The 19,386-nt window shown below is 40.5% G+C and overlaps 1 protein-coding gene across 1 annotated transcript in view; it reads right to left on the minus strand.

The window, feature by feature from the left end:
• The window catches only part of LOC132826367 (metal transporter CNNM2-like), a 240,191-nt gene that overhangs the window by 33,027 nt on the left and 187,778 nt on the right, over positions 1–19,386 (minus strand). Inside the window, exons 5-6 of the mRNA XM_060842241.1 lie at positions 11,884–11,977; positions 2,436–2,498 (exon numbers count right to left, since the gene is read on the minus strand). Coding sequence (XP_060698224.1) covers positions 2,436–2,498; positions 11,884–11,977 — 157 coding nt within the window. The remainder of the gene's footprint in view (positions 1–2,435; positions 2,499–11,883; positions 11,978–19,386) is intronic.

Raw genomic sequence — 19,386 nt, forward strand, 5'->3', positions numbered from 1 at the left:
GAGGTGTTCTTTCTCCAGGCGTTGGGTGGTTAGGGTGTGGCGACGGAGGCAGCCCAGGACCTGCATGCCCTTGGCGGAGTGAGAGGGGGAGTTGAAGTGCTTGGCCACTTGGCAGTGTGGTTGGTTAATGCGATTGTCCTGGAGATGGTCTCTGAAGCACTCTACAAGTAGGCGCCCTATCTCTCCAATGCAGAGGAGACCGCATCAGGAGCAACAGATACAGTAAATGATATATGTGGAAGTGCAGGTGAAACTCTTGTGAAAGCGGAAGGCTCCTTCAGGGCCCTGGTCAGAGTGAAGGAGGAGATGAGGGTTTTGAAATTCTGTGGTGGCCGGGCAAGGTGCCGGGAGGGGAGGGTAGGTTGGTAGAGGACGTGGACCCAACAAGACAGTTGCGGAGGGAATGGTTTTTACGGAAAGTGGATGGGGTGGGGAAGGAAATATGTCTCTGGTGGTGTGGTCCGTTTGTAGGTGGCGGAAATGACGGAGGATGGTGGGGTGGAAGGTGAGGACCATGGAGCCTCTGTCCTTGTTGCAATTGGAGGGGTGTAGTTTGAGAGCAGAGATGCGGGAAGTGGATGAGATGCACTGGAGGGCATCACCGACTACGTGGGAGGGGAAAATGTGGTCTTTGAAGAGGCCGCTATCTGGTGTGTTCTGTGGTGGAACTGGTCCTCCAGGGAGCAGATGAAGTGAAGGAATTGGGAATAAGAGATAGCATTTTTACTGGAGGCAGGATGGGAGGAGGTGTAGTCCAGGTGGGTGTGGGAGTCGGTGAGTTTATAGAAGGTGTCCACATTGAGTCGGTCACTGTTGATGAAGATGGAAGTGTCCAGGAAGGGGGTGGGAGGGATCTGAGATGGTGCAGGTGAATTTAAGACCATAAGACATAGGAGTGGAAGTAAGGCCATACGGCCCATCGAGTCGACTCCGCCATTCAATTAAGGTCGGGGTGGAATGTTTTGGTGAAATTAATGAACTGTTTAACCTCCTTGTGGGAGCACAAGGTGACGCCGATACAGTCATCAATGTAGCAGAGGAAAAGGTGGGGTATGGTACCGGTGTAGCTGTGGATGGTGGATTGTTTCATGTAACCGACAAAGAGACAGGTATAGCTGGGGCCCATGCAGGTGCCCATGGCTATCCCTTTTGTCTGGAGGAAGTGGAAGGATTCAAAGGAGAAATTATTGATGGTGAGGACCAGTTCAGCCAAATGAAGGAGTGTGCCAGCGGAGGGGTACTGGTGAGGACGCCAGGAGAGACACAATAGGACAAAATATCCTTGAGGTTCCTGGAGGCAGTCAATTAAGAAAGTTTGAGGGGGTCTTTCTGATTAAGGATGGCAATCTTAATTAGGTTCCTCAAAGGGCTCATCATTGCAGCCTGCACAGCGTGCGTGAAGCTTGGTCATCAGCAAGAGTGGCAACAACACTTTGAATGCACCTTCAATGCTACGGTAGCAGCTTTTTCACAGCAGTGTAAGTATTAGCAGAGTCATCAATCTCCCTGGAGCCTACAACGACTTGCCTGCCTGTAGATTTCCTTTGTGAATTAGAGCTGAAAAATAGCTTTACACCCTCAAAAGATTTACAGATTAGACGTTGTAATGTGAGGCTGCCTTCAATATATTTTCCAGCACCTAACATAACAAAGCATCCAGTGTGTCAATAGTAGTAACTCTTGAGGTCTGGATAAGTAAAGACAAGTTTATTAGTATTCTTAAATGGGTTACCACCATTGCCAGAAAAGTTGCCTTCAAACCTGCTGCTTTGCCTCCAGGTGGGAATGCATGGTAAAGCCAACCCACCACAAATCTTTAAAAAACTAAAGGATTGCAGATGTTAGAAATCTGAAACAAACAAAAACAGAAATTGCTGGACCAACTCAGCAGGCCTGGCAGCTTCTGTGGAGGGAAAATAGTTCATGTTTCCAGTTCTGGAAAAAGTTTCAGAACAGGCTAAAGAAGGGTCACAGGACACGAATCGTTAACTTGCTTTTCTCTTTACAGATGCTGCCAGATCTGCTGAGTTTCTCCAGCAATTTCTGCGTTTTGTTTGTTCCACCACACAAGTTTCCGAATTTCCTCAAGCATGTGCCTCCAAAGCCACCTCTGCAGGCCTGGAAAATATCAGCTCGATGCAGCCATTTCTCTCCATATTACTCTTATTCTAGGTATACAGCATACATTTTGAACAAATGAAACATGGAGAAATTGTAAAAGCTGAAGGATCGATGGCTGGGAACTCTATGATTAGATTGTAACTTTAGGATTCTTTATACCACATATGTTCTGCAACAGATTTCTTGCAATAATTAATTGTATTTTGGACTTATAGAAAAAATTTGAATATTAAAGTGGGTTAAATTTGGTCATTTATTCAGGTGCCAACTACAAATTTAACAAGTAGAGCAAGGACATATTGGTATAAATTTACCTGGTGAACCAGCCAGTGATTCAGTTCTGCTGACAGCAAAGGTACGAGACAGAGACAAAGGAACTATATGGGAAATGAAAAATTAAACAAAGAAATAAAAATTAATAGTGGAAAAATAACTGACATATTTGTATGCATTAATTAAGGCAAGAGAATTCTGATAAAGTCAGCATTAATAAATCATAAATTATATACAATATATTGTCTTACAAATCTCTTACAATCACACAATATTACCCATTTACCTAACTGGAAAGTTTTAGGACAAGTTACCATCTCAATCTTGTTCAATATAAATTCAAGTGATTAAAATAAATATTTTTAAAAATAAACATTTTCTCATTTTCTCCACTCTCGTCCTGAAAAAGTGACCTGTTTGGTTGGGTACTGTTTCACAGGTCATCTCCAGCAAGGCTGAGAATGGGGTCCATCAGAACCCAAAACCACGGCCCAGGTTTATACAGGGCTCATAGTGCTTGTGTCAATAGCTGGGCAAGGAGAACAATCAGGGCTGCGATCTCTTCCCCTGCTCTCCTACAAACTGGTAGATTTCATGTGCAAAACCGGACAGTGACCATCAATAGGTTAGTCACTCCACAGGATAAAATATCAAGTTGAACAAATGTACATTCTAGCAAATTTCAGCATCAGATATATTGTTGATCTGAGCTCAAGTGGCTTGGTACAGTTTAAGGACCAGCACTTGGATTATTCTGGCTTAAATGACTCAACAACACTTTAGGTGCAGTTAAGCCAACAATTATTGGTTAAGCCAACAATTATTGCTCATACCTACTTGCCCCGGAGGAGGGAATAAGCTAATGTGCTGAACCATTACCATCCCTGAAGTGCAAGGAAACTCACAGTGCCATTAGGAGTAGCATTCCAAGACTTTGACCCAGCAATAGTGAAGGAACAATGTTTTACATCCACGTAAGGATGGTGTGTGCCTTGAAGGGAAACTTGCAGGTAGTGGCAATCCCAAGCATCTGTGTCTCTTGACCTTCAAGGTAATGGAGGTTACAGATTTAGATGCTGCTATCAAAAAAGCTTGGTGAGCACTTGTGGATGATGCACACTGCTGCCACTATGTGTCAGTAGTGAAGGAAATGAACATTGAACAGATGCCAATGAACCAGGCTGCTTTGACATGAAGAGTGTTGAACTTCTTCAGTGCTTTTGAAGCAACACCCAAGCAGATAAGGTCCTTTTTAAAAGTCCTTTTGAACATACCTTTACTTAATATTGCTATGTGTCAGTTTCAAAATTGTGTCACAGATCTTCAAAACTTATAATTAAACAAGTCTTGGAAAAAGGCAATATCTGTAGTACATAACAACACCAAGACTACAAAGAGGACAAAGATTAGATAAATCAAAAACAGTGAATAGAGAAGCTATGAAAAAACTGATTACAAACCTATAAAAATCTATTATTAGGAAATACCAAAACTACAATTAAATGTACCAATTTCTAAGCCTGCTTAATACTGTCCTGATGATAGATCAGAATCAGTAATGATCGAGTCATATAGATATACAGGATGGAAACAGACCCTTTGGTCCATTTTGTCCAATGCTGACCAGACATCCTACTTTAATCTAGTCCCATTTGCCAACAATTGGCCCATATTCCTTTAAACCCTTCCTATTCATATAACCATCCAAATGCCTTTTAAATGTTATGATATGGAGATGCCGGTGTTGGACTGGGGTGTACAAAGTTACAAATCACGCAACACCAGGTTATAGTCCAACAGATTTAATTGGAAGTACTAGCTTTCAAAATGCTGCTCCTTCATCAGGTGGTTGTTGAATATAAGATTGTAAGACACAGAATTTATAGCATAATTCTGTGTCTAATAATCTTATACCCCACAACCACCTGATGAAGGAGCAGCCCTCTGAAAGCATACCAAAAACCTTTTTCATTATCCTATCTACCTGTGAGTTCATTCTCAAGGAACTATGAACCTGGTCTCTTTGTTCAACAACACTCCCTAGGATCTTACCATTAAATGTATAAGTCCTATCCAAAACGTATTTCCAAAATGCAGTGCCTCGCATTTATTGAAATTAAACTCCATCTGCCACCCCTCGGCCCATCTGATCAAGATCCACTTGTACCCTGAGGTAACTTCCTTTGCTACCCACTACACCTCCAATTTTGGCGTCATCTGCAAACTTACTAATTATACCTTCTATGTTCACATCCAAATCGTTTACATAAATAATGGAAACCAGTGGACTCAGCACTGATCCTTGCAGCACACCACTGGTCACAGGTCTCCAATCTGAAAAGCAACCCTCCACCACCATTCTCTGTCTTCTATCTTCGAGCCTGTTCTGTATCCAATTCGCTAGTTCTCCATGTATGCCATGTGATCTAACCTTGCTAACCAGTCCACCAAGAGGGACCTTGTCGAATGTCTTACTGAAGTCCATATAGATCACACCATTGCTCTTCCCTCATCAACCCTCTTTGTTACTTCTTAAAAAAATTCAATCAAGTTAGTGAGACATGATTTCTTATGCAGAAAGCCATGTTGACTCTTCCTCATCAGTCCTTGCCTTTCCAAATACATGTATGTCCTATCCCGCAGATTTCCCTCCAACAACTTGCCCACCACCGACGTCAAGCTCACTGGTCTATAGTTCCCTGGCTTTTCCTTGACACCTTTCTTAAACAGTGGCACCACATTAGCCAACCACCAGTCTTCCAGCGCCTCGCCTGAGACTATCAATGATACAGATATCTCAGCCAGGGGCCTAGCAATCATTTCCCTAGTTTCCCACAGAGTTCTACAGTACACCTGATCAGGTCCTGGAGATTTATCCACCTTTATGCATTTTAAAACATCCAGATTCTCCTCCTCTGTAATGTGGACATTTTTGATTTATTATTGTCACGTACCTAGTCACAGTTAAAAATTTTGTTTTATATGCATGACAGGCAGATCACAAAGTGCATAAGGACAATAGAACAGAGTGAGAAATGCAATGACACTGCAGATTAGAAGGTGCAGAAGGCGCAAGGTCAACATTAGATTTCAAGTTTGAGAGGTCCATTCAGAAGTCTAATAACAGTGGGGAGAAAAGGTGTTCTTGAATCTTTTGTTATGTGTGTTTAAGCTTTTGTGTCTTCTGCCGGACTGAACAGGTTGGAAGAGGTTATAACCAGGGTGGGAGGGGCCTTTGATTATATTGGCTGCCTTTCCAACGTAGTGGGAAGTAGAGACGGCGTCAATGCATTTTGGTCTGGGTTGTTGTTATAACTCTCTGTAGTTTCTTACAGAGATAGGCAGAGCAATTGCCATACCAAACAGTGATGCACCTAGATAGAATGCTTTCTGTGGTGCATTTATAAAAATCGCTAAGTGTCTTTATGGACATGCTGAATTTCCTTAGCCACCTGTTGTGCTTTCGCGACCATTGCATCAATGTGGGTGGAACAGAACAGATTGCTGGTGATTGTCACTCCTACAAACTTGATGCTCTTGACCATCTCCACTTCAGTTCCATTGATATGAGATAAGGCATGCCCTTTACCTTGCTTCCTGAAATCAATGACCAGCTCTTTCGTTTTGCTGACATTGAGGGAGAGATTATTATCTTTACACCATTCCACCAAGCACACACTCTCTTCCCTGTATTGTGTCTCATCATTGTTCGAGAGCCAGCCTACAACAATGGTATCGTCAGCAAACATGTAGATGGAGTTAAAATTTGGCTACACAGTGATGAGTGCATAGAGAGCATAGTAAGGGGCTGAGTATGCAGCTTTGTGGGGTGCCGGTGTCGAGGATTATCGTGGAGGAGGTGCTGTTGCCTATTCTTACTGAATGCAGTCTGAGAGTCAGTAAGTTGAGAATCCAGTTGCAGAGAGCAAAGCAGAGACCCAGCTCTCAGAGTTTGGAGATTAGTTTGGTTGGAATTATAGTGCTGGAGGCAGAGCTGTTGTCAGTGAGTCAACTGCTTTTGTTAATTCAAGTCAGCCTCATTAAATTTACTCCTTTTACAACAGAAGTTCATTTTGATCTGGCAGAAACCAATCCATAAGGTAAAGGATCCTTTCTAAATAAACCTTGTTGACACTAACTCAGGGGGCACATCACTAACCAAGGGAGTAAATTCAAATAGAGGAGATCGAATTGAGGTATAGAAGATGCTAAAGGGGATTCACAATGAACACCTAAAAAGGATATTTCCCCTTGTGGTGTAATCTAGAACAAGAGGTCATAACTTCAGGCTAAGGGGTGGGAGACTGAGATGATTTCAGTCATGATGGTATTAAATGGCTTGAGGGGCTAAATTGTCTGCTCCTGCTGCCATCTCTTGTGATGTTCCTCACCTACTTGAGGTATTCCATTTGGAAGTGTAAAAAACTGGGGAACATCACAGACAGTATGGTTGTAACAACTGATAACAGGCTATAGTTTGTTTGTTGAACACTGGTTTCAAACCCCTTAGTTTGTGAAAGGTGCTATTAAAATAATTTCTAAAAATATCCCCAAGACCTTGAACGTCTCTAATATAACAAACTGTGTTAATTTACATGGGCCTACTCCAAGGAATATCAAGGGTAATTCAATTTTCTCTATGTTGAATATAGTACCAAGCAATGTCAAACTTCAAAACGATTCAGAGGTGAGTTTTATTTTATGTAATTACATTCCATAGGTTTTTCAATTTTCTTTCTTAAAAACCACCAGATGTATAATTATTTCAAATGTTCTGAATTCATATTCAACATCACTGTTCAAGCTTGATGCAGTATTTTTTAAAATGCTCTAACCTGCACTTAGTTGTATTCTTAGTTTGCCCTTGCATTTTTTTCTTTTAAGAAAGTTTGAACAAAAAGCTTTTAAAGCAATAGTGGGATTTTAACAAGCCTTTTAATTATAAAAGCAAAATACTGTGGATACTAGAAATCTGAAATGAAAACAAGAAATGGTGGAAAGACTCAGGAAATCAGGCAGCATCTTAGGAGGGAACAAAGTTAACATAAAGCCGGAAAATCAAAACATTCAAGTGAATGATCTTTAATCTAAAACAGTGCAGTAGGTCTAAAATCTCACAGTTAACATCCATTAAAAGTAGTTACGTTTCATTTCACATAAGTAAACTGAAGGAATAAGGGGCAGAAAATTCAACTTCACAATGGGTGAAAAATTAGCAGAGGATTAGTAGGTAAAGATTTCATGCTTATGTCTCTAAGTCTCCGGTGCATTAAGTTAGACTTTGACACATGCATGCAGTTACAAGGAAATGTTATATACAATCATATATTAGTGCACGTACATAAAGTATAGGACTGTTTTGATGAATTAAGGTAACCCTAATTATTTATTCCCAAGGATCTTTTGTTTTTATTACTTAAGATGCAAAGGGGGGAAAACACTAATATACAATTCTATCCTTAAAATATCCACTAGAGGGCTGTCAAATGTAATGCTGAAACCACCACAAACTCCTAAACAGCACCTTAAAATGGAAATTACAATGCACTTAAAGTGGTGATAAAACACAACTTTCTCCTGACGACATTTAAATTTCATGTTTTATATATCAACGGACTAGATTGCCACTTTAGCTTTCACATAGCCTATAGAATGAGCAAATTGGATATTCCAAACATTGTTAGATATTCAATGTTTTACATGATCCATATATATTAATTCTTCCCCTTTGACCTGACCCTCAGCCAGTAGATTTCAGATCCCATTTCTACCCTAATTGCTGCATTTTATTCTATACTTACACATTTCTGAAAAGCTGACTGCATTCATCCAGATTAGTTTGCAATCTTATATATTCGAAGATATCTTGGAATATGTAATAACTCCAGAAGACCAATTGGAGTGGAACATGCTTTATTATTAAACACCAAAGTAGAGCCAGTACTCATGGCAGACATAGGCCAGCCTCAGACCAGATACACAGTTCCGCAGACACATCCCTGGGTTGAAAGGGTTTAAATATGATTTGGATGGAAGGGTCTGTTTCCGGGCTATACAGCTCTATGACTACTAATGTGCCACAACATCCCTTCTCGGTCTGTTTTTATTTTGAAAGTTATCTAGTTATGGTCTAATAAATGTCTCACAGTTCACCTTCTCAAGTAGCTTTGTGCCATCTGTAAACTTGGAGATTTTACAATTAGTTCTCTCACCTAGATAGTTTCTAATCAACCTGTTCAGGAGATGTTATTATACACTTCTGGAGTTGGTGGGATTTGAACCAGGGCCTCCAAGTCCAGGGATAGGGACACTAACACTTCACCACAAGAACCCTTGGGTCTGCTATTCTTTTAATACGTGGATCTGCATTATAGACTTTTTTCCCCCTAATCAATTTGCTTAGAGATGTTTTGTTACACATCTATGCAGTGGAGGAACTTTAACCCAGGTCTCGTGGTTCAGAGGTAGAGATATTACCATTGTGCCACAAGAGTCCTAGGGTCTGTTTTACTTTGTTTCCATATGGGTCAGCTCAGGTGATGAATTCCATCTGACCAGGCCATTGCCTGTTACTAAGGAAACTCATACTCAATCAGCTCCTTAGGGAGACTATTTAATGTTTCTCCACGGATTTTGGAGTGGTTATCTCTGAATAAAAATCCATTTTCTCAAGGAAATTTATTTTGAAAAGTTTTTTTTCGAATCTCCACTTCAATTTATGCTGCTCAGATTCTGCACAAATTCTTGAAATTCAACTAATGTAAATTATTTTTCTTTCGAAATTCAATTAGAAGAGATTTCCTACAGAAATTTAGGACAAAATAAATGTCATTCTTGTGACACTACATTTATAGGGTCAAAGCCATACACTTCCTAGTAAGTGTTTGGCTTTGATCCTATAAATACAGTGTCCTAAGAAGCCCCACCTACAGACAGAATGAGGCAGCTGCATATGTGATGACAAATTCAGTAACACACAATACACACACTCCGGATCAACAGAGACAAGATGTACAAACCGAGAAGAGCATCATTACCCAAGAACATCTGATGAGCTGAACTCCTCGCGAAGTGGGACAGGCAATTCTCCTGCTCCCGGACACTCTGCAGAACTCTCAAACACTGAGCTACAACTGAAGATGGGACAGTTCCACGATACGTACCTGGATAATTAGCCAGGATATGTCGAGACAAGGAAAGACCTAGTCTCTCCTGAATAAATACAGAACTGATACCATAATAACCCCTTCATCCCGCTAAATCCTGACTTGGCCAGACTAGCTCCCCAACAGCTGACTATTATAATCGATCACTCCGCCTGAACTGACCTGCCTTAACTACTTGCACCCTATCCATTTGTTACTCTCGTCACTCACCCTACCCGCTTATCTCACATATCTGTTTATTCAAGCGGTTGTGATCCTAGCGGATGTTACAATGGACAAGCCAGGTCCAAGAATGAAATCTGAAAATGTGTTGCTGGTTGAAGCACAGCAGGTCAGGCAGCATCCAAGGAGCAGGAAATTTGACGTTTCGGGCCAGAGTCCTTCATCAGGAATCCTGATGAAGGGCTCTGGCCCGAAACGTCGAATTTCCTGCTTCTTGGATGCTGCCTGACCTGCTGTGCTTCAACCAGCAACACATTTTCAGCTCTGATCTCCAGCATCTGCAGACCTCACTTTTTACCCCAAGAATGAAATCTAGCTTGATAGATTTTTTTTAAAAAGGGATTTAACATGGCAGTCTTTCACAGAAACGATACCCAAAACTGCAGATAGGGTTTTAATGTTAGGGTTAGAAATAACCATAAATACTAACTCTCACCCTACTCAAAGAATTAAAAACACAAACCAAATATATTTAAATAGAAACCAACTTGAAATATTTCAATTCTTTTGCAAAACTAAATCCCATCTACTCCTTAACATCACAACTTCACAGTGAACCAAATCCAGAGAAACTTTTCTGTCCAATCTGCAGATTTGACTCATCTACTTCTTCTTAGCTCCTGCCCTGAATGCTGCAAAGACTTTTATTTGAATAACCGAGACCCAGCCTTTTAGTAAGCAGCAGAGTTTGAACCAAACACTGCTGGTCTAGAGGTTTCACAAACTAAACTATTTCATTGGGGTAACATTCCCATAACTGTTCTGAACAATCTCCTTTTCTCGGAGAGACTAGCTGCATTGAATTTCAGTCAGATTCTAACTTGAATCCAAAAGCATTTAAACTAAATTTTAACTACATTTTAACAACTTGCTCACCCTACATTCTGCTACAGCTAATGGCTTAATGTTTTCACCCCTGTTGTAAACTCCACCAATATAAACAAACTTCTTTAAACACTTCAGCAGCTCTTACAGTCATCTGGTCTTTTTAACACATACTGGCTTTAAAGTCATCATAGAAAGGCTAGTTGAACTAATTTTTAAACCTTTTAATGAAAACACCCATGTGCCAAAGGTTTAAAATTCAATCTCTTAAAAATATATATTAAGATATAAATAAATCACACAGTGTCATAGCCTATCATCATAAAGCATTCACCTATTCACTAAAACTAACACTGAATACTTCAACCCATCTTCAGACAGAAACTGCCTTAAAAGGGGGCATGCCCAGTTTTGCCCCTAACATTCTAGTGCTGTAATGGAACTCTCCAACTGAAGGTTTGGTCCACTTGGCAGGAGAAGCTGGGCTCTGAAGGGTAGGCAAGAAACGTGGTGCAGCATTGAAAAGGCGGCAAGAGTTGAAGTGTAGCTGATCCAGGTTACAGCATTATAACTTTGATCAGATCAGAAATGTAACATCTTTATCTGAAACTTTTTTTTATCCACCGATGTTGCCACATTATATTTGGTATTTTTGTACTTTGTTTAGATTTCCAGTATCCATAGTATTTTGCTTTGGTTTTGCATATTATACCTATTCACTTATAGATTGTTAGATCTCATAATGCAAATCACACTGATCTGGATAATAGTCATGATTTGAAGATGCCAGTGTTGGACTGGGGTATACAAAGTTAAAAATCACACAACACCAGGTTATAGTCCAACAAATTTAATTGGAAGCACACTAGCTTTCGGAGCGATACTCCTTCATCAGGTGATTGACACAATCGCCTGACGAAGGAGCGGCGTTCCGAAAGCTAGTGTGCTTCCAATTAAACCTGTTGGACTATAACCTGGTGTTGTGTGATTTTTAACTTTGATGTGGATAATATTTAATTTTACAATACAGTTAAATGAGTATGACAGCTTTACTAACTGTAGTATCAGATACACCAACTCAGATTAAATACAGGTCTAGTAGCCTAGTACATTATTTAAAGCATAGGTTGGAATAGATTATTTTAAACTTTAACATGTAATTTTCAATAAACCAGCTAATTATTCAGTGGATCCAAAAATTTCGCCACTTATTTTAATTTTATGTTGTATATGAATCTCTATAACTAGGCTAACTCTAACCAATTAAGATTCATACCTGGAGAAGATGTAAGAGCCATCATGCCATAATAAGAGAAAGCACCAGCTTCAAACTTCATTACTTCCTTTCCAGCTTCCACCTCCACTTTACCCTAGTCACAAAAGAACAATGAACATGATTAAACCATCATTCAATAAACACAGACTATTTCTTCATGCATGCATATCAATTATACTAAACATGCTGCCTGACTCAATTTCAACAATCTAAAAACGACTTCAACTTGAATTGTAGGATTCTGAAACATTGTAAAGTCAATTTCTACAAAATATTCTCTGAATGTTACTGTGAATTAAGTGGAGGACATTTAGTAAACACAAGCTGCTACAAATAAAAATTAAAGAACTTCAAATTAAGAATAACAACATTCAAGTGCTAGGTGTAAGTTTATGATTTTCCATTTTTTAAGAATCAAGGAAGTGAATTATTTCCCTTTCAAGACCATAATCCTGATGCTACTAAAATAGTGCTGCAGTCCACTTGGTGTTGATTCACTCATGTTCTTCCCGGGGAGTAACAGTGCCTCGATCTGGTGACAATGAAGGAATGGCAATACAGGTCTAAATCAGGATGATTCATCCCTTAGAGAAGAATTTGCAAGTGCCAGTGCTTCCATGTATCTGTCACCCTTCTAAGAAGTAGAAGTTGTAGTTACGGGCATCAAGAACAGGTTCTTCCCTACTGTTATCAGACTTTTGAATGAACCTCTCATATATTGGAGTTGATCTTTCTCTGTAGCTATAACACTGTATTCTGCATTCTGATCTTTACATTGAGGTACTTAAGATATTGTTTTGCATGCTATCCAGCAAATCATAATTTTTGCTATATCTCAGTACATGTTATAATAATAAATCAAATCAAAACAAAAAGGTGTTGTTCAAGGAGCCTCTTTAGGATGTTACAGTATAGTTTGTAGAAGGTTTACATGTAAACTACTGCCGCTATAGACCAGCGGTGGACAGAGTGAGTGTTTAAGGTCATAGATCAAGGTTTATCAAGGATTGTATTGAGTTCCTTCAGTGTTGTTGAGTTTGCGCTCATCCAGGTGAATGTAGAGTGTTCTAACTTAGGCTTTACATATGATGGGAAAAAGACTGGGGAAAGAGAGGAGTTGTTTAATGCAAAACTCTAATTTCTGACCTGCTCTTATAGTCACAGTATTTATATTGGTGGCCTTATTCAGCTTCTGGTCAATAGTAACCTCAAGGATGTGGTTAGCGGGTTTGAAATCCCATAGAATATCAAGTGGAGTTGGTGAGGTAATTTCTCATGTTCAAGACTGGCAATTTTATTGCTTGAGTGTTATTATCTGCAATTTATCGATGCAATCCTTAATGTTGTTTTGGTTTTTCAGCATGCAGGCAGAGAATTAATAGTGTCTGACGAGTTGTGAATCGTACCGAACACTACAATCATTAAGGAATATGCCCATTTCTGCTCTTGTGATGGGCAGAAGATAATTAATCGTGTAACTCAAGGTAGTTGGACCTAGAATCCTACCTTGAGGAATTCTGCAGAGATGTTCTGAGGTTGATATAAGTGATCTTCAGAAATCAGTCTTTTTGCAAAGTGCTACTACAACCAGCATTGACTGGAATTGACTTAGTCACATCCATCCCTTGACCCCAATCCCTTCAGTTTTATCACGGTTCTCAATGTCATAATCAATCAACTGCAGTCTTGATGTCAAGGGGAATCACCACCTTATGGTGGCATACCATTTGAGGGGATAAATGGAGACGTGTGAAATGAAATACACTGGTGCTCTACTCTAAAGCAGCCCTCTATAGTGCAGAACCTGCAGAGTGCATACATTGCGACCCCCGAAATTGTTAAGCAAATGCGACCAAAAGGCTAAACCTACCCACTTCCCCCCGCACAAACTACAAACAGTGTTACCCAATTTAAAAGCAGCCTTTCAATTGCTACATACGACCATAAAAATAGCAGCAGTAGGCCATTCGGCACCCTCAAACCAGTTTTACAATTCAATAGGATTGTGATTAATCTCACTGTTGGAATTCTACTTTCTCATCTATTCCTGATTCTCCTAAGGATCTAGCTATCTCTTCTTTAAACATATTCAATGACCCCCTTATTGTGGTAGAAAGTTCCAAAGTCTCACAGACCACAGAGAGAAAAAATCCCCTGTCCTAAAAGGCAACCCATATTATTAGTTGATTTTGAGAGGTGAAAGCCTAGAGGCATTATTGCTAGACCATTAATCCAGAAACTCAGCTAATACTCTGGGGACCCAGGTTCAAATTTCTCCAGGGCAAATGATAGAAATTTCAATACAATAAAAGATATCTAGAATTAATCTACTGATGATCAGAAAACCATTGCTGATTGTTGGAAAAATCCATCTGGCTTATTACTGTCCTTCAGGGATTCAGTCTGCCATTTGCCTATATGTGACTCTAGAGCCATAGCAAAATGGTTGACTCACAATTGCCCTCTAAAATGGCCGAGCAAGCTATTCAGTTATATCAATCAATATAAAGTCTGAACAAAGAAATGAAACCGGGCAGACCACCTGGCACTGGCCTAGGATACAGAAAAGACAATGGCATAAACAGCCCTTTCAACCCTGCAAAGTCCTCCTTACAAATATCTGGGGGCTAGTGCCAAAATTGGGAGAACTATCTAATATATCAGTCCAGCAACAACCTGACACTGTCTGTCAGGTAGGATTCTGAGAGCATGACTATGCCCCAAACACCACCAGTACAATCCCTAGGTATGACCTGTCCCACTAGCAAGACAGCAGAGATGGAGGCACTGTGTATATAGTAACGGGGATTTGCCCTAGGATTCCTCAACATTGAATTGACACCCCATGGAGTCTAATGGTTTCAGGTAAACATGGGCAAGGAAACCTCCTGTTGATTATCATGTATTCTCCCTGACGTGAAGTAGTTGTCATTGTCCATCTTGAACAACACTTAGGAGAAGAACAGCGTGACAAGAACTCAAAACATACTCTGGATGGGGGAATTTCAATGTCCACCACCAACAGTGGTTTGGCAGCAGCAGCACTACTATTGAGCAGGTTGGGTTCTAAAGGACATTGCTTCTAGACTGGTTCTGCAGGTGGTGAGGGAGTCAACAAGAGGGAGAAACATACTTGACCTCATCCTCATTAATGTGCCAGCTGCAGATACATCGGTCCACACAATCCTTGTGGAGATGATGCCCCGCTTTCACATTGAGAATACCCTCCATTGTTCTGTGTGGCACTATCACCATGCCAAATGGAAGAGACTTCAAACAGATCTAGCAACTCAAGACTGAGCATCCATGAGGCACTATGGGTTATCAACAGCAGCAGAACTGTACTCCAGCACAATCTGCAACTCCACTGCCTGGTCTATCCCCCACTCAACCATTACCATCAAGCCAGACGATCAAACCTGATTCAATTGAGAATTCAGGAAGACATGTCAGGAGCGGCACCAGACATACCAAAAAAACAAATGCGTTATCAACCTGGTTAAGCTACTAAACAGGACTACCTGCATATCAAATTGAACCATCGGCAAGTGATAAAGCTAAGTGAACAGACAACCAGCAGATCTAATCTAAGCTCTACAGCTCTCCAACCCTGCAACATCAAGTCATGAATGGTGGTGGACAATCATACAACGCACTGGAGGCGGAGGCTCCACAAATATCTCCATCCTCAATGATGGAAAAGCCCAACACATCAGTGCAAAAGACTAGGATGAAACATTTTCAACAATCTTCAGTCAGGAATGACAAGTGGATGATCCATCTTGGCCTCAAGTGGTCCCCAGCATTATCAATACCAACCTTCACTCCACATGCCATCAAGAAATGGCTGGAGGTACCCGATATTATAAAAAGCTATGGACTCTGACAACCGTAGTGAAGACTTGTTCTCCAGAACTTGCTGCTCCCCTAGCCAAGCTCTTTCAGTACAGTTTCAACACTGGTATTTTCCATCATTGTGGGAAAATTGCCTGGGCATGTCCTATACATAAAAAAGCAGGATAAAGCCAACTAAGGCAATTACTGCCCCAATCTACTCTCTATCAACGGTAAGGTAATGGAGCGTGTTAATGATACTGCTATCAAGCAGCACCTGCACAGCAACAATCTACTCAGGGATGCCCATTTTGGATTCTGCAAGATCCATTCAGCCTGTGACCTCATTACAGCCTTGGTTCAAACATGGACAAAAGAGCTAAATTCCAGAGGGGAGGTGAGAGTGGCAGCCCTTGACATCAAGGCTGCATTCAACCAAGTGTGGCATCAAAGAGCCTTCGTAAAACTGGAATCATTGAATATCAGGGGGTAAACTCTCCAATGGTTAGAATCATACCCAGCACATACAAAGGCAGTCATGGTTTTTGGAGGCCAGTCATTGCAGCTCCAGAACATCTCTGCAGGAATTCTTCATGGTCGTGTCCATGACCCAACCATCTACAGCTGCTTCATGTATAACCTTCCCTCCATTATAAGGCTGGAAGTGGGAATGTTTGCCACTGATTGCACAATGTTCAGCACCATTCACAATTCCTCAGACACTGAAGCAGTCCATGTGCAAATACAACAAGATCTGGACAATCTCTAGGCTTGTGCTGACAAATGGCAAGAAACGTTCATGCCACACAAATGCCAGGGAATGACCATCTCCAATGAGAAACCATCTAACCACTGCCCCTTGACGTTCACTGCCATCACTGAATACCCCCATTATCAACATCCTTGGGATTACCACAGGCCAGGACCCAACTGGACTAGTCATGTAAACACAACAGACACAAGAGATGGTCATAGGCGAGGAATACTGAACTGAATTGAATTGAATTTAATTGTTGTCACGCGTACCAAGGCACAGTGAAAAGCTTTGTCTTGCAAGCAATACAGGCAGATCACATAGTTAAGTAGCATAGATAAGTAAATAGTAGGTAAACAATGGCAAAAACAAAAACACAGGTAAACATCATCAGTGAGCCTCTGGAGAAGCACTGGTGCATGGCCCGCTTTCTATTTATGTGTTTGGGTTTCCTTGGATTGGTGACATCATTTCCATTGATGTCATTTCTTGTTTTTCTCATGGGGGCTCACTGATTATGTTACCGAGTATGGTGAGGAAACGTCCAAAAACGAACCTTCCAGCTCAGCGAGGAAACCTCAATCCAGAACCTGAAACTGAGCAACAAATCTTCTCAAAACCCGCTTAGAAATCTGCTCCTGTCACTGTGTCAAAATCCTGGAATTACTTCTCTAAGGGCATTATGGGTCAACCCACTGCGGAGGTCCAAGAAAGCAGCTCACCATCACCTTTCTCAAGGGCAACTAGGGACAGGCAATAAATGCTGGCCCAGTCAGTGACACCCAGGTCTCATAAGTGAATATAAAAAAACAAAATGCACCCTCATTCTGGATTCATCCATGAGATGGAACATCTTTTCCATGTCCAGCCATCAAGACCACACAGAATCTTATACATTTCAATCAAGTCATCCCTCCGTATTCTAAATTCCAGTGAAAACAAGACCAATGTATCCGACCTATCTTCACAAGACAACCCACTTGCTTCAAGTATCAATTCAATAAACCTCCTAAAAATTTCTTCCAAACCATTTACAACCTTTCTTATATATTAAGACCATAACTATATGCAGTATTCAAGATGTGGTCTCACCTATGCCTTATTTTTATTAAAGCATCTATTTCATACATTTATTTTGGAGGAAGAAACCGAAAAACTATACAGATATGTATACAAATTGATTAAGGCACTTGGGTGATCAAAACCAAGTGCTTGGTAGCAGCCATGAAATAACATGCTCTCACTAAGTCTCAAGATGCGGACCCTCTAAAATGAAATATTTATGGATATGCGCCATATTTCATAGAGTCCATGGTGCATTTGAGAAGCTTTCCTGACAATAATACTGCAACGTTTATAAAGTACAAATTCAATAATCTGCAAAGCCAAATATAGCTGTCAAGAAATGCAGCAAATAGGGACCAGACATGCATAGATTCATGGCTGAGAGAGGTATAATTAAATCTTTATATTGAAGGATAGTATCATAGGCCCAATCATCTTCAGCTGTCTCATCTTAAGGTCAGATGTGGGGATGTTTGCTGATAATTGCATGTTCAGCACTATTTGTGATTCCTCAAATACTGTGCAGCCCATATCCAAATACACCAGGACTAGAAGATTCAGGCTAGGTTAATGCACAGCAAGTAAAATCTATGCTACAGAAGTGTCAGGCAGTGACAATCTCCATTTAGAAAGAATCCGACCATTACCCTTTGACATTCAATGGCATTAAGCATTACCGAACTTCCCACTGTCAAAACTCTAGAAAGTACTGACCAGGAACTGAATCGGACTAGCCATATGAATACTGTGGCTACAAGAAAGATTAGAAGTTAGGAATTCTGTGGTGAGTGACTCACCTCTTCAAAACCACATTTACAAGGCACAAGCCAGGAGTATAATGAAATAATCTCTGCTTGCCTGGATGAGTGCAGCTCCATTAACACTCAAGAAGTTTGACACCATCTAACAGACAGCTGCCCTCTTGAACATTGCATCTGCCTTCCACATTCATTCCCTCTCCACTGTTGACACAAAGTAGCAGCATATCTACTATCAACAGGATGTACTACAGAGTTCACCAGGGCTTCTCAAGACAGCACCTTCCAACCCATGAATGTAACATTTCAAAAGACAACACAGTATAGACATAGGGAAAGTATACCTGCAAGTTCCCCTCCAAGTCAGTATCCTGGCATGGACCTGTAACATTGTTTCTTCACTGTCACTGGATCAAAACTGGGGAACTCTCCTAACAGCATTGAGTATAGCTACATCACATGGCATGCACCAGTTGAAGGCAGCAGTTCACCACCACCTTCTCAAGGGTAATTACGGATGTGCAAATATAAATATTTAGACCAGGGATGATATACTTCAGTAAATTATGATCAAAGTTTAGATTTTATGCAAAACTGAAGCCTGTGATATTGAAGAAACAGCAGATACATAGGCACAAAGTTGGTTAAGTAAGAGAAAACAACAAATATTAAAGAAACATATTTCTTCCAACTGAAGGGAAGCACATAATACTGATCCCTAGCAATTGGTATTAGAAGCACTGATGTTTTTGATTAATATTAATGGCATAGTTAAACTTAGAACATTCTTTCAAAGTTTGCAAATGACTCAGCTCTGAGACATAGTAAACAATGACGATAGCAATAAATTTTAAGAAAAGACTGGTGAAATGGTAAATGCAATTTAACTCAAACATTTCGGCAAAAAGGATGAGGAGCAGTACACAAGGATTATGGTAGTAATGATTATGAAAGTTTCAGAATTCATCATCAATACTCCATCAAAGTGATGGTAGTTCTGGAAATCCACATGTACAGAACATAGCAGCAATCCAGAAGTTGGTATCAGCGATTTCATGTTTCTCCAGAGGGTGCACTGTTTAGGTAACCTGC

The sequence above is a fragment of the Hemiscyllium ocellatum genome, chromosome 22 (assembly GCF_020745735.1).
Source record: "Hemiscyllium ocellatum isolate sHemOce1 chromosome 22, sHemOce1.pat.X.cur, whole genome shotgun sequence".
NCBI lineage: Eukaryota > Metazoa > Chordata > Chondrichthyes > Orectolobiformes > Hemiscylliidae > Hemiscyllium > Hemiscyllium ocellatum.